The sequence below is a fragment of the Rhea americana genome, unplaced genomic scaffold (genome assembly GCF_003343005.1).
Source record: "Rhea americana isolate MKP2758 unplaced genomic scaffold, rheAme1 scaffold_31, whole genome shotgun sequence".
NCBI classification, from domain to species: Eukaryota; Metazoa; Chordata; class Aves; order Rheiformes; family Rheidae; genus Rhea; species Rhea americana.
The window spans coordinates 6038198-6052290 of NW_028186435.1; the positions used below are offsets into that span (position 1 = coordinate 6038198).

Consider the following 14093-nt stretch of genomic DNA (forward strand, 5'->3'; position numbering starts at 1 on the left):
TAAACGTTGGGCAGCAAACATAAACTGCTTCACTATATGCTTATATACATATTATATTGTATACTATAATACATGTACTTTCTATATAGAGACTATATATAGTATTATAGCATAGTGTTGTTATGCATATGCTATACATATGCATAATTATTATTTTGCTTAGGTAATTTTAATATATGAAATTAATACATGAAATATTCCCCTAACTTGTAATCCAGTTACCGTGCTTTCAAATTTGGCATTTAGTTTTTTAAAAAAAAAAAAAAAAAAAAAAAAAAAGAATTTAACTTCTAACATGCATTTATGCAACATTTTGTTTATATTACAGGAATAAAGTCTATTTTTATCCACCTTGAATTGTTCTATCTAGCTGTTTGCACCTTGTGTTTGGTGAGAAGTCCAGCTGCTAGGGGTGCAGGCAGTGAGAGCTGGGACTGAGATGCACTCGGTGGGTGGTGGCCAAGCAGTCAGTGACAACTTGTTTTGCAGTGGAGAATGTAACCAGTCCTGGGCTTTGCCATGAGTGAGGCCTYACTTGCCTGGTAGCTCAGAGGTCAAGGGACACAACTGTGGAAAAACAGTAGAGGAAATATTTGTCCCTTTGATTTTATTTGCCTCTTARATGGCTTACTGGTTCCTCGGCTATTGTGGGAGCTCCTTAGTAACCAGGATTCAAGAGTGATTCAACTCTCCAGGCTATATTAAAGCAAAGAACATTTTATTACTCAATTGCTTTCCCCTCTTCACATACATACACAATTGCACTACTTTCTTTCTAAGAACTAAAAAAGTCTGCTGCTTTCTATTACTTGGTTAACTTTGCAGAGCCAAGGTCACCTGGATGGACTCTGTTCCTCCTGTCTACCTACAGTGTGGCTTGTAGATCCCATTGGGCTGTTCCTGCACCTGCTTGGTAACAGCAGTGGGGATGCATGGGTGTCATTCTGCAGAGTGGTGTGGTCCCCAGGCTGTCTTGGGACACCTCTGGGCCTCCAATTGCTTGATTGCTCCTGATTTATGCACCAGAGTGAGGAACATTGTTTGGCTCAGAAGGCTCAGCCAGAGAGAGCAGGAATGACAATCGAAGAAAGAAGGTACCTGGGGGCAAGCTGGATGCATCTGATATAAAAATGATTTGAGTGACAATAAACTTCATAACAGCCTACTTCAGAATGTGTTTTTTTTTTCTCTCTGATGCTCAGGAGGCAACTGTTTCTGTGGACTGTGTGGGTATCTGTGCCTTCCTCACTTCTGTGTGGATTTTGTGATTATACTGCCCTTGAAAAGCTGTAGAACATGACACTTATTCCCCTGTATCAGTATCTCTCATTTGCAGTTTTATGCCTCCATTTTAGGGTGCTGATTTTAATTRATTTCAGTTGAAGGTGTTTTCTTTACAATAGCTAGCTTTGGTTATCTGCAATATTACTGGATTTTGGGATGGTTTTGGTTGTGATGAATAGTAGTATATGAAGGGGGTTTTTAGGAATAATAAGATGAACCAGTGTTTCTCCTTGAGGGACGAAAGTTATGCCTGCCTTCCAAGTGCACTGATGGTTTGGCAGAGTGGAAGGATGAAATTTCCTTCCAAGTGCATACGAGTTGACAGCCCAAAAGGTGATTTTCTTGACTCATATACTTTAGATTACTGGGTTTTATGTATGGCRTCTCTCCAGAACAAATATTGCTTTTGGAAAACCTAATCAAATTCTGTCATAAGAGCTGAGTTACTGAGTATCAGGCCTCAAATGAGATGCTTGATTTAGACTTCTCTAGAGTTTTTAAATTGTAAATTTTATCAGCAATAGTTTCGTGGCAAAATGCAAAGCAGAAGTTGAATAGTGCTTGAGAAAAAGCTTGGCTATTGAGCAAATCTATTTAACATTTTTTAAAAGTCTGCTTCAATTCCTCTGGAATGTCATGGAAGAATGCTGTTAGTCCTCATTTTAGCACTAYGTTACATCACAAATTCTATTGCAGTATCAAGCGCTAATACTGAAATTTGCATTCTTAGGTCACAATTTGAGATCCGTTTGATAGAAAGGAAATGTGAAAAGGAATTTGACATAACAGAAGTAAAAATTTAAATTCGGTCATTTAACTTCTCTGGGCTATATATCAATCTCAGACTGGTTAAAAGAAATGCTTTAGTACAAAAATTGATGCTTAACTCAGTTTCAGCCTTGCCTTGCTGGGCTTCATATTTTTAATAAAAGAATGGAGTACCCATTTACTGCACCTTCCCTCCTGCCCCCCCCCCCCCCCCAAAAAAAAACCAAACCAAACAAACAAAACCAAAGATCCAGACTTCTGCTTTATAAGTATCATTTAAAAGTAACACACAAAAACTGCAACGTCCATCTGTAGCCACTGTCCAACTACTTTCCAAGTCAAGGAAGTCTAGCATAATTCAGAGTGAATAAGAACAAACTTTGATGCAAAAAGGAAACAGTGCTCTAACGTGGGCTTTGAATTRAGGTGTTTAAAGATGGCCAATTAGAATGATTAGATTGGAATCAGAAGTTATGAAATATTTAAGAGTCATAGTACCAAGTGAGTGCCAAATAAATGGACGTAAGAGAAGGGAGCACTTGGTCTGTTCCTGAGATATGAGTACTCAGAACAAGCATATTGCTGGAGCATGTTGCTTGCTTTCATTCTATTTATGCTTAGAAGTTTCTTTGAAGGTGAGCTTGGATGAATGCTAGGTTATGTGTGATGGCATTGCTAGGGCTAAACAGCGTTTTCCTCATAAGGTAAGTCATAAATGGAATAGCAGCATTAATGCAGTGCATGTAGTAAGCATTGAACTATTGTTAGTAAGCATTACTAGTTTTATACTCTTCCCACCCTTGCTGCCTGGCTTATCTTTGAAGCAGTCAGCCCTCTGCCCACCTTCTTTCTAAGGTGAAATTGTGAAAAGGGAGACTGRGATGACCTAGGAAAGGAAGTCCTACCAGCACTTCTCAGAGGAAATAAAGCTGTGAAACAAGGATGTATTATGTCTTTGCAAAAGTATTTTGATGGAGAGATGGGTTAGTATTCTCCTGGATAAAATCACAACTCCTCTGCAATCTTCAGCTCTTAGAACACAAAGTAAATGCTGAGCTGATGACATTGTTAGTTGTCCCCCCCCCATCCCAAAGTCTATTGAGGAATGTGTTGCTATTTTAAATTTTCCTTAAATCTGAATGGCTTTATCTCTGTGCTGTTGTTTTACAAGAGTCAAATCATGCTGTATTTATTCACACAAGTAGAAGAAGCAGAATTTGTTAAACATTGCATTTCTTTAGGGCCTGACGGTTTCTTCCATCTATATTGCCCAGCTTGCTGTAGTATTCYCCCAAGCAAGACAGGAAGGCATAAAGGGAGAGGCCGCTGTGGTGTATTGCCCTCTACCTTAGGTACCTTTGTTTCCAGTCCATAGTTTCTGKCTTTGAGTGATGTATGGCTGGGAGAATTGCAGTCAAGAGGAACAGATACTTGCTGTTTGTGCCTTTGGGACTTAGGATTTTTTGAAAGGATCATAACTTGTTAGAAGGAGCAGAGTGAAGAGCAGGAAGACAAACTGACCACATAGCAACTTATTTTTATATTGATATACACATGTATGTGAAAGATTCCCACCTGTGCCAGACGATAGTAGTTCTGTAAAATGGGGACAAGGTTATGCACCTTTTAGAGTAAGGATGTGACAAAATTGTGAATGTGATTAAAAACATGTGTTGTACACTTATTTGGAACTGGTGGTTTTCAGTTAAGATCAAAAACATGCAAATTTATCAATTTCTTATCGGAGTACTTGGGTGAAAAATCCATGTTATCACCATATCTCTTTGCAAGGGAATTGTTTTGTGAGTCAACTCACTACTGTTAGTGTCGTGTGTGAATTTTTTCTAATCCACTTGTGATTAGTAATGAAGATTTTGAATATTGTGTACTACTTTGTCATATTTACAGGACTTCTCACTAACGGCCAATCTAAAGGATTAGGACCGGGATCAGAACAGCTGGAGAATGAGAAGGACGATGCATCGCAAGTGTCCTCAACGAGCAATGATGTTAGTTCTTCAGATTTTGAAGAAGGGCCCTCAAGGAAAAGGTCAGTAGCGCACTATGATTAACGTAGTAGCCTTTCAGCTCTGTCCGTTTCCTGCTGTGAGCTTGCAGTTATATAATCAGAGGGCACATTTGTGTATACTACCTTACCATAAACAGACTTTCCAGGAGTCCTTCTAGTAACAGTGAGGATATGGTGAGTTTTGGCTTCATCCTTCAGTATAGATGATAGAAATAGATCGTGTTTGCTGCTGTTTTGGAAAACAGGGAAAAGCAGTTGTTGTTTTGCAGTAGATGGCTGCTAAGTTAAATGCCCTAGTACTCTGCCCTTACCATCTCACCCACGTTGGCCTCTCAGGGTCGTGTCAATAAGTACGTGTGTGTAATTTCAAGAAAAATATTACTGAATTAGTTACTGTTGTTCTTTTTAATTTTCTGTGAATGAAACCAAGTTAAGTTAAAAAAAAGAGAAATTCCTGAGAAGACAAACTGTACAGTAAGCCAGCGTTGTGGGTTATTGGTTGTAAGGATTGCTTTGAGATAATGATGTGGCAAGCTGAATCCTGTTTCCTAGAAGTCAGTCATAAAGTCCTTGTTGAACTCTTGTCATGCTACAATTTTGGCCAATCCTAAATGTGCAAAATGTGGGTTAAAACTGTGAGACTGAAGCCAATGTCTTGCAGAAAATATGCTGAAAATGCAGGCAGAGTCTGGGGGGTATCTTCTGTGTGAAGTAAGAACCAAAACAAGCTATCTGAAAAGTGCCATTTAAAAGAGAGAAACGAAAAATGCTCTCTCGACCTTTTTCCTTCAAACCTTCCTCATCCTAGTCCTGAGCCAAAATGAACAGTAAAATAAAGATCTCTTTCAAACAAAAGTTGTATTCCTGTTTTGTGCATGACATTATGATTTCCTTGGAAAGTCTTATGGTGTGAGGAGAGTGGTTCTTTCCAGGACAACCCTTCCTCAGCTCCCCCGTACGCATGTGCACAAAAGCAAAGTCTGCCTCTGGGTATGTCTGCTTAGGTCCTCTGGTGTATCAGAATAAAATATGTGTTTTTTTCCATACTGATAAAATTTTTGTAAGARCTTTACTGCATTCGGCTGCTAGTTGGGGGAAAAATAGTGTATGAATGTTCATTTTTGGCTTTATGATAGATAAGGAAGGCTTGAAAATGGTGTCTGCTTAGAAATTTAGATGTGATCTGCTGTAATGTTCCTGGGAGGCAGAAACCATCTTTTTGTGATGTTGCCACTGATACTGGTAGGGTATCTGCAGGAATTCATGCTGCCTCTGTACTTCTCATGTCTCTGTGTCCAGTGCCCAAGCTCCTCGACTGGGCTGGCACAACCATTGGCAGTGTCACACCATGGATAAGTTCAAAGAGAGCTGGTTGAGGTTAAAAATAATAGTGAGGGGAAGATATATTTAGGCTTTTTGCCAGAGTGTTTTTTGTTTTGTTTTGTTCTTTTTAGCCTGCGTGAGTTTTCSTATCTTGTTCACATCACAGCCACACAAGCAGCTGTCAGGTCAACCTGTGAGAACATGTCCCTTCAGCTGTCCTTGCGCCTAGTGCCCTGCGCAGCTCAGCTCCAGAAACAAGTCCCAAGACATCACAGGTCCCAAGAAACTGAATTTGAGTATTGTGGGAGATTTTTTTCTTTTTTTGAAGGAATACTCTCTCTCTCTCTCTCTCTCTCTCTCTCTCTCTTTTTAGATACTTGAGAAGCAATTGAATGGTTCGGGTGGACCACTGTTTTGCTTGCTGGATGTGAAACCCTGACAGTAATTTTCCAGACCTTCAATTAAAAATAATAGGGAACTCGATGTCTTTGGTACTTTCCAAGTTAAAAACAAAACAAAAAATAAATAAAAAAAAAAACAGAAGCTGAGATGAGAAGGATCATCTTTTTGGCTTTTATGGAAGACAAGATACTATTTCACTTCTTCTTCATGTGTTATGATTTGTTGAAACAGTTACTTTTGCCACTCCAGTTTCTATGAAGGAGAGTGTTCCTGTTTTGTTCCCATTTAAACATAGACTTTTATCTACTTTCTTCCTCTTCTAGCTTCCGCTTTGCACACAGACCTCTTTGGTGCTTTTTCTCTTAAGCTGCACTGTAGCATTTTGAATGAAATAGTCTTTTAAACATTCTAGTTTTTGCATGTACTTTGTGCGCTTTTTTTCCCYACCAAAAGCTGGAACATGTTCTGTTAGTCGTCTACAAATACTATTAAAACTGGTGGTGTACACAGTGAAGTGATTTTGGAGATTGGTACATACACTGATGCATATATATTTGGGACTTGCTCTATTTAATACAGTGAATTTTGAGTATCAGGTTTTGCATGATGTCGGAACCGTGCATATATACGTAAATTATTTTTTAGTTTCTTTTTAGTTTTCTGTAGGGAAGAAGCATTWGTTTTGCTACTTGAGCCTGTCATCTTCTAGTGGTGTAGGTCACCTGTATCTCACGCCAATGACAGAAACAAAGAGGATATTAAGAAAGTAGTTATAATAAATAAGGGAGGCTGTGGTGGTAAGAGGGTCTATTTTGTTTTGTAGTTTGAGGGTATGGTTTGATGTTACTGGTTTCCAGTGTAACTCCAGACTGGTTGCTGCTGTGGAGGCCAACCCATTCCCTTCCTTTCTCTTCCCGGTTTCTTGTTCCCTCCCCTTCCCATCCATCCTGTGTGGGAATCTTCTGGCCTCCAGGCTGGCCAGGTCATTGAACTGATCAGCAGAATTCCCCCCCACGCTCGGCAATCAGAGCAGGTCACGTTTTATAAATGCAGCAGCTGGATGGATACACGAATGAGTGTAGCGTGTGCACGTATGTAATCTTCATTCATATTTGATGCAAACTCTTCAGGTTTCAGAGATGACCTTTGCAAGAGCCTGAATGCACAGCAAGTGCTGGTTGGCACTTTGAGCAGAAGGTGGACGGGCACCTGGCAGTTGGTATTGTGCTGTGGTCTTGCCGTGCCACTAATCTCCAATTTGAATTTTCCTTTGGGAAAAATGAGGCAGTGGGTGTTGCCCACTAGTTACTAGGCAGAGGAGTCAGTTACAGACAGGTACGTGCTTTCAGGCACCTGGGGAGAGGTAAATCCCTACCAGCCTGTCTGTTAAACAGGGAAGGGGTTATTTCTGAACATTCCTGATTTCCTATGTACATGCACAAGCTGTGTAACATAATCCTAACCAAGAAAGGGTTTAAGTATAACTGTCTGGTTTTGCCCCTCTCCTCCTCCTTTGCCCCTCTCCTCCTCCTTTGYCCCTCTCCTCCTTTTTCCKTTTAAACCCCTTTCCTAGTAACATAAATGTAATTGAGCAGCCAAGCTCACCATAAAGCGAGCATCATCATGGGAGGAGAGRGATWGTTACAAACTGTTACAACTTGGTGGTAGAAAGGGGGAAAAGAGGTGGATAGAAAGCCTTTGCTTGTATGAAGTCTCCAGATGAGTCTGAAAATCAAAAACCACACTTGCAGAGTAAATGGGGTTTTGGGGCATTGGTATTGGCAATAGCAGCCAGCACGAGACTTCACAATATTTAGGGGTTTTTGTTTGTTTGTTTGTTTGTTTGTTTTTGAGTTTTCATACAAAGAATGCAAAAACTTGCTTTTATGTGCAAGTGATAAATTGAATAACATTATACTGGCCTACCTTACCAATTTTGCCAGTCATGCTGGAAAAACTGAGCTGTCTATGCAAATGAAGACTGGGTTGAGGTCATTTGGAAAACTTGGTTTGTATTCTGTCACTTGAAAAACAATTTCCAGGAAGTTAGAAATCCTTAAGGTCTTCAATTTTATGACCTGTAGGAAACTTGTGAAGATTTGTTGCGTATGCAAAGGTATGTATTTAATTTGTGCTTTATGTTATTAGTGACCAGCTGTGAGTGGGCGGGACTGATGTTGAGTGGTAAATAGTACTTGCTGCCACTAAAAAAGTGTTGGTGTTAYTCTGCTATTTGACCAAAGCTCAGCATTCAAATATTACATTTAAAAATGCTGCACTGAATCTGTTGTGTAATGGGTTGCAGTCTAATTGCCATGTGAGACCGGTTGTTAGTTTGTTTGATGTTTTTGGAGGAGAGGAAGAAAAACTTTAGTGTGCAGGCTTGATAAACTATCAGATTGGATGGTCTTCACAGAGTAAAGACTGTGCATTTTAAGAAGCCATAAAAAAAAAAAAGTGGTTGCTGCAGTTTATCACTGAAGCAGGAGAAATGCAAGTTCAGAATCTGTGGGCGCTCTGTTGGTAGGCACCTCTGATGTCAAGCTATGATTCTCCATTGAGAAGGTCAGTAGGTAACAGGCCAAAGAGGGCTGAGACACTGGTCTCTTATGTGCTGGTCTCTTACTTTTTTATGGGTAACTCTTAAGAATATGACCTCTGGCAATTARTTATAATGTGCAAAGAAAATAATATGTTTTCTAGCACGTCACTTGCCCTACCCAAGAAGAGACATATGCAGAGCAGATTTAATGTGTCTGTTAAAAGTATGTTAATCCTCTCCTCTTTGGAGCTACTGGATTATTGCTTGCTTCCTGTTCCTAATCAGGTTCCTGTTCATTTGCATGATACCCTTTGCACGTGTGTGCTGGGAATTCTCAAGTGCACAAACACATTTCTTTTTTATTGTTAAGTTTTGTTAATAAGATGCTAGGAGAAATGAGAGAGCAGTGGCTGATTTTAATAATCCTTGCATTTAAAATTTTGTTTTAATATTTAATTTTTGAATATTTTCTCCATTAAGGGAGGAGTGGAAAGGTTTGGGGGTTTGTGTTTTTTTTTTCTTGTTCCTCCTCTCCCCCCCTTCCTCAAAAAAGCAGCTGGCTCGTGTGACTAACATTAACCTTATTCACAGGAAGCCCACAGTGGTCAGCGTCCTAAGACTGGTTAGCGTATRGTTCCAGTTTTCTAACCGTAGCTGTGATGTTACTACACTGGCCTAGTTGTTGTCAGCATCCTGTGTGCTTTCYTGAAGACAGACTTCTGAGAAGTGAAGGTGAAATTATAGTCTCAGAGCAGGAGAAGGAAGGATTGGGTCTGTGCGTGCGTAATGTCAGTGTGCCACAAATAGCTGCTCTGTTCCTCAATATTTTTCCTTATTAGAGCTGTTTCAAATATTTGACCGCTGGGTGCCCAGCGTTGCCTCCCTGCATCCCCATCTCTGTTGCAGGAGCCACTGAGCAAATGCGTGTCCCTATCCAGAGGGAGAATGCGGGCAGCAACCAGGAGATGATACTTCTCCGCTGTTCGCCCCTGCTCTCCTGCTACAGGGAAGGTCACTGGCAGCAGGAGAAGGGTTCGACCCGCTGGGGAGCAGTCATGTATGGAACTGCTATAGCTAGATTGGCCAAAAATTGTTCGTTAGGAACTTTATAAGGAGAATCAGAAATGCAGTTCTGCGCTGCAGCAGGGCCAGTGCATGCGATGTGCTCCTGCCTTGTGCCGGCTCTCTGGTGCTCATYTGCTATTTCTTTATTTTTAAATTTAATGATGGTTTAGCTCCAGGACCTGTTTCACTGTGGGGTTAGATGAGTGCCAAGCTGATCCAACAAAGGGAATGTGGCCAAGCCACTGGCACAGCCATATCACAACATAAGCAAAATAAAAAGCCAGGCAAGGATAGGTAAGCTTCTGACTATTAGGCAAGCCCCTAATTTAATTAATTCCTTTTAATGATACATTCTTACAATTTGAACTGCAAAAGACTTCCTTGCAGTAGAGCTGTGAAAAAAATCAGGGGCTTGAGATTTGTGGGTTTTTTTTTTTTTACTTTTTTCAAAATTGTTTTTATACTTGGCATGGTGAACCGTCTCTGTAATACCAGACTTAGCACCTTCCATGCAACACATAACACAAGGTTAATACTGTTGCCACATACGTATGTTTGTGAGGGATTTCTGCTCAGTATTCTAGGTGATAAGAGAAAGAAGTGTATTATGACTCGGGTACGAACATAGGAGACTAGTGGTAATATCAAAGTATTTTTTAGGACCTTTTCAGTGAATGGTCTTTTTGCTAATTGAAACACTATGTAATATATTTGTGTTCAGCTGTTGCTTGCTACCATACAATGTAATGCCACTTAAAAACCAGGTGCTTCAATTATCTTTCTAATGTGAGTAGGCTATGGAAGCTAGTTATTTGCTTATGTGAAGAAGGAAAACTATGTCAATCCACAATAAAAAGAAAGTGGCAAGACAATCTAGAGATAATAATTCAATTTTTTCCCCCTCTGGAAATTCTGATATGAGCAGAATGTATTTTTAGTTCAGCAAGTTTAYTTTTAACAAGCCATATAAACAAAACAATAATAGTCCATTGGAGTGGATTTGCACAAGACTATTTGCTCAAGAATAGTTTAGGGGAAAAAGGGGGGAAAAAAAAGATTACCTACTCTATAATGGAAACCAGGAGATCATTCTGTGTWCTTCAAGAAGAAAAAAAAAATCAGATGATTAATGTTCTTTCAGTATTTTCATAAGTAACAAACAGAAGTTATTGACGTGGATTCTTCTATCCAACAACCAAAGCTATAACAAGGTACAAGCCAAACAGCCAGAGTTATAACAAGGTACAAGAATTTGGGAATATTTTAACTGTGCAGGTAGACAGCTACGTAAACAACTGGTTGAGATTTAGTAATTCTGATTTGTAGCAGCTCAGAATTGTTAAGCAATGTCCAGTTCAAACTCGCTTGTCCTCACCTGCCTCCTTTTCAGAAGTCAGAGCTGCGGAAGGAGAATGTCACCGTCTCGAACTCGAGCACATCATCCTGGCCTTCCCCAGGTGATTACCAAGGGAATTTCCATTGACAAGATGTGTGCGGTTGTTTCTGTAGTTCCATATGTGGCAGATGTCCTTTCAGCTGCACAGCTTGATAACCCATCCGCACTGTTGTTTACTTTATTCAAACATCTAACCCCTTTATGTGAGAGGCTGGGTGTTGACTGCTTAAATACCAAGGAGAGATTGCTCTAAATCAGCATAGGAAGTAACAGATTCTGTACTGAAAGRCCTTTTTTCCAAGAAAATTTGTGTGTCAGTGTGAAAGAGGTTTTTTGATGCAAGTAAATCGCTGATAGTGTATGTGAGAGGCTGGGCTGCATTAAGGAATAACATAGACTCTTTGCTGTATCTGATTTATATTGGCATTTTTCGTATGCATCTGTGCTGTTATGTTTGACCTTCTCTCATGTTGATCTTATGGATAGCACAGACAGGTTCTCAGCCTGCTACTACTGACCTCTTGGAGGGAGAGGACTCATCTCTCCAATCTGATCCTTTTTACAATCTCCTTGATTCATTTCTCTCTGAAAATTATCGTCCTATTACTCTTCTGTCCGGAGAGTAAGCTCCAGACATTTATGGCCAATCTACTTGCGTGGCATTTCACAAAGACAGGATGATGTTAAAACTATTTTCCATCAAGGACTATCTAAGCAGTCAGTGAATGCTCTTTCTTCCCAGAGCCTCATGCTACCTCAGAAGAAATGTTACATGCGATGGACCTTCCAAGGGATTTTGTCGYATCAGTAGAGACGCACTCGCTGCTGTGCTGTTAGCTATTTCTGACTATTGCTGCTCTTCCAAAGTCATGCCTTCTCACCCTAAATGGTGGATATGTGGATAACTTGAAATATGTGTATTTTTTTCTTTTGGGGCTTGTTAACTCATAGGTAAAATGCTGTTTCCTCGCTGAAAGAACATTGAGGTCCATGAGATCTCCTGTGACATTATTTGTTGACAATGACCCAATTTCCATGATCCTGAAGCATGAATGGAGGAAAAAAAAAAGATCAGATATAATACAGATGAGTGATTTCATATTTACTCCTCCAAGCATAGTCCCCAAATGAATTTAAAATCAAAGATGGGGGGAGGGGATAGACAAAACAACTTTATTTGAAGATCACCGCAGTACTATAATTTTTTTTCTCTCAATAATTATGAAGAATGAGATTCTATTTAAAATTTTGTTTCCTAGAAATTAACCATACTAGCACGTGCACTGGTCTTATTCTTTTGAAAAAGAAGAAGTTACTTAAAGAGATAACATTCAGCAGCATCAGGTGTGGATGAGTTTTCAGAATTAAATGAAACAAACTCGGTTTCCTGCATAAAATCAAAATTTGAGCTTAAAAAGATGCCAACAGACGAAAATAATTGTAGCAAGAATAAAAGGCTAAGCACAGAGAAGCAGAAACCTGTTCATGAACTAAAAAAGTGAAACGCTATAATATTTGGCAGTTAAGTGGTTTACTGAGATTATACGTACTAACAATTGTTTGAAGTACTGCCGCTTTATAATGGTCTTTTGAAGGGTTAAGAAACAAAGGATATGGGAAGTCAAATGCAGTCTTAAGGCTGTTGGTATTTTCTACTTTGTAGTAATATTGGGCTCCTAATCTTTTAATTCAGTCCAACATTTGGARTGCAAAGCTGATTTGCCAGAAGAAATTTTGCATCTTATTCTGGTAGGCTGAACATAATTTAGTAGACAGTATTAGCATAACTTTTCCAATGTCAGAATGAGATCTCTGAAAATCTTACATGCTAAACACCGTAAGATCTAGTTTGGATTTTAACTGAAGTTTAAGCAAACTAATGATGGAAACCTCTAGYTTCCTGGTTTCCTTTATATGGATATTTAGAGGAGAGTTACTATTGGCTGTTTGCGTGTGTCATAATTTTCTCTATAATTCAGAGTGTTTTGTATCTCTACTGAATGAAAGGCTAACGTGGATTTGGAACACTGTTGTCCTGTGTGTTCTGCAAACRTAACAAGTAAAATACCTTAAACTGGAAGTGAATTCTAACATTGAGTTTTACGTGTATGCTTTTAAGTATTTGAAGATTTTATTTATACTGTATTCTGGTTTGGCAAATGTTAAACTACAGGAAATCTTACTCCATTTCTATTTTTTTTGTGGGCAATCTGGAACCTGCACAATATTTGAATGGTAGGAATACATTCCTGACATGGCCTTTGCAAATGACAATGTGAGCATGGACTACAGGTGATTCACCAAAAACGAGCTGTAGTTTTTCTATTAGTAGAGTTGTGTGTCAGATCACAGCAGACTTTGTCACAAGCAGAGAGTGGGTCTCAAGTCCCACAACTAGCTGAAAGGGTTGTGGGGTGGCATGAGCACTGGCCTGAAATAAATAGGGCAGTCCTTGCCTTCAGCATCGTAACTTAGACTATAAGAATTTTCTAGCTCTGAACTAAATTAAAAAAAAAAAGAAAAAAGAAAAAAATTACTGTAAATATCTTTTGTGGAATCTTCTCAGGTCTCTGTGTTGATATAAAAATCACACTGACATTTTACGTAAATGGCCCAGGTTCTGCTGGTTTAGTGCTTTACCTTTATTTTTTTCTCTGGCTGCAGTAGCACAATATTTCTTTATGGAAGTTAATTTTTTCTTTTTAGTCTGCATGTTTGTATTTTTACTATTTCAATGATACACTTATCGTGAAATAATCTATACAGTAATGACTCTGCCATCATTATGTTTTGATTTTATGCTTTATTTCATGGCTTTCATCTCTTGGTATTTGTTCTTGGCTCTGATTAAATAAACTACAGCTTAAGGGATCATTGACCATGTGGCAAATTATTTGCCACTTTTTTTCCAGTTGTATTACAGTCTGTTTCCACTGGTAGCATCTTTCTTTCAGCTTTCAAACAAGTTCTCCCCAGAGTTTCTCCATAGTAGTTACTATGGAGATTGCTGTCCACTCCTCTTGTTCTCCCTTCTCCTCCTCCTCCTCCTGAGCTCCTGCAGCTGTTATTTATCTTTTCGATACAGGAAGTAGATTTTCTACAGATCTCTTTTTCTAATGTCTCTTCTACTGGAACATTTGCCGGTGACACTTTTCAGCTGTATGAAATCCTGTAGATACACATTTATATGAATGAAAAATCTGGGGTATGAGTAGAGCATGTGGAGATTCCTAGTTAAAAGGGTCACTGCTGTAACTATTATCTGATTTGGTCTGTCTTCACAG

The 14093-nt window shown here is 39.2% G+C and overlaps 1 protein-coding gene across 2 annotated transcripts in view; it reads left to right on the forward strand.

The window, feature by feature from the left end:
- Window positions 1-14093, forward strand: part of JARID2 (jumonji and AT-rich interaction domain containing 2) — a 227874-nt gene that overhangs the window by 122276 nt on the left and 91505 nt on the right. For both annotated transcript variants that reach the window (XM_085310056.1, XM_085310057.1), the window contains exon 3: window positions 3961-4102. In XM_085310056.1, coding sequence (XP_085166182.1) covers window positions 3961-4102 — 142 coding nt within the window. The remainder of the gene's footprint in view (window positions 1-3960; window positions 4103-14093) is intronic.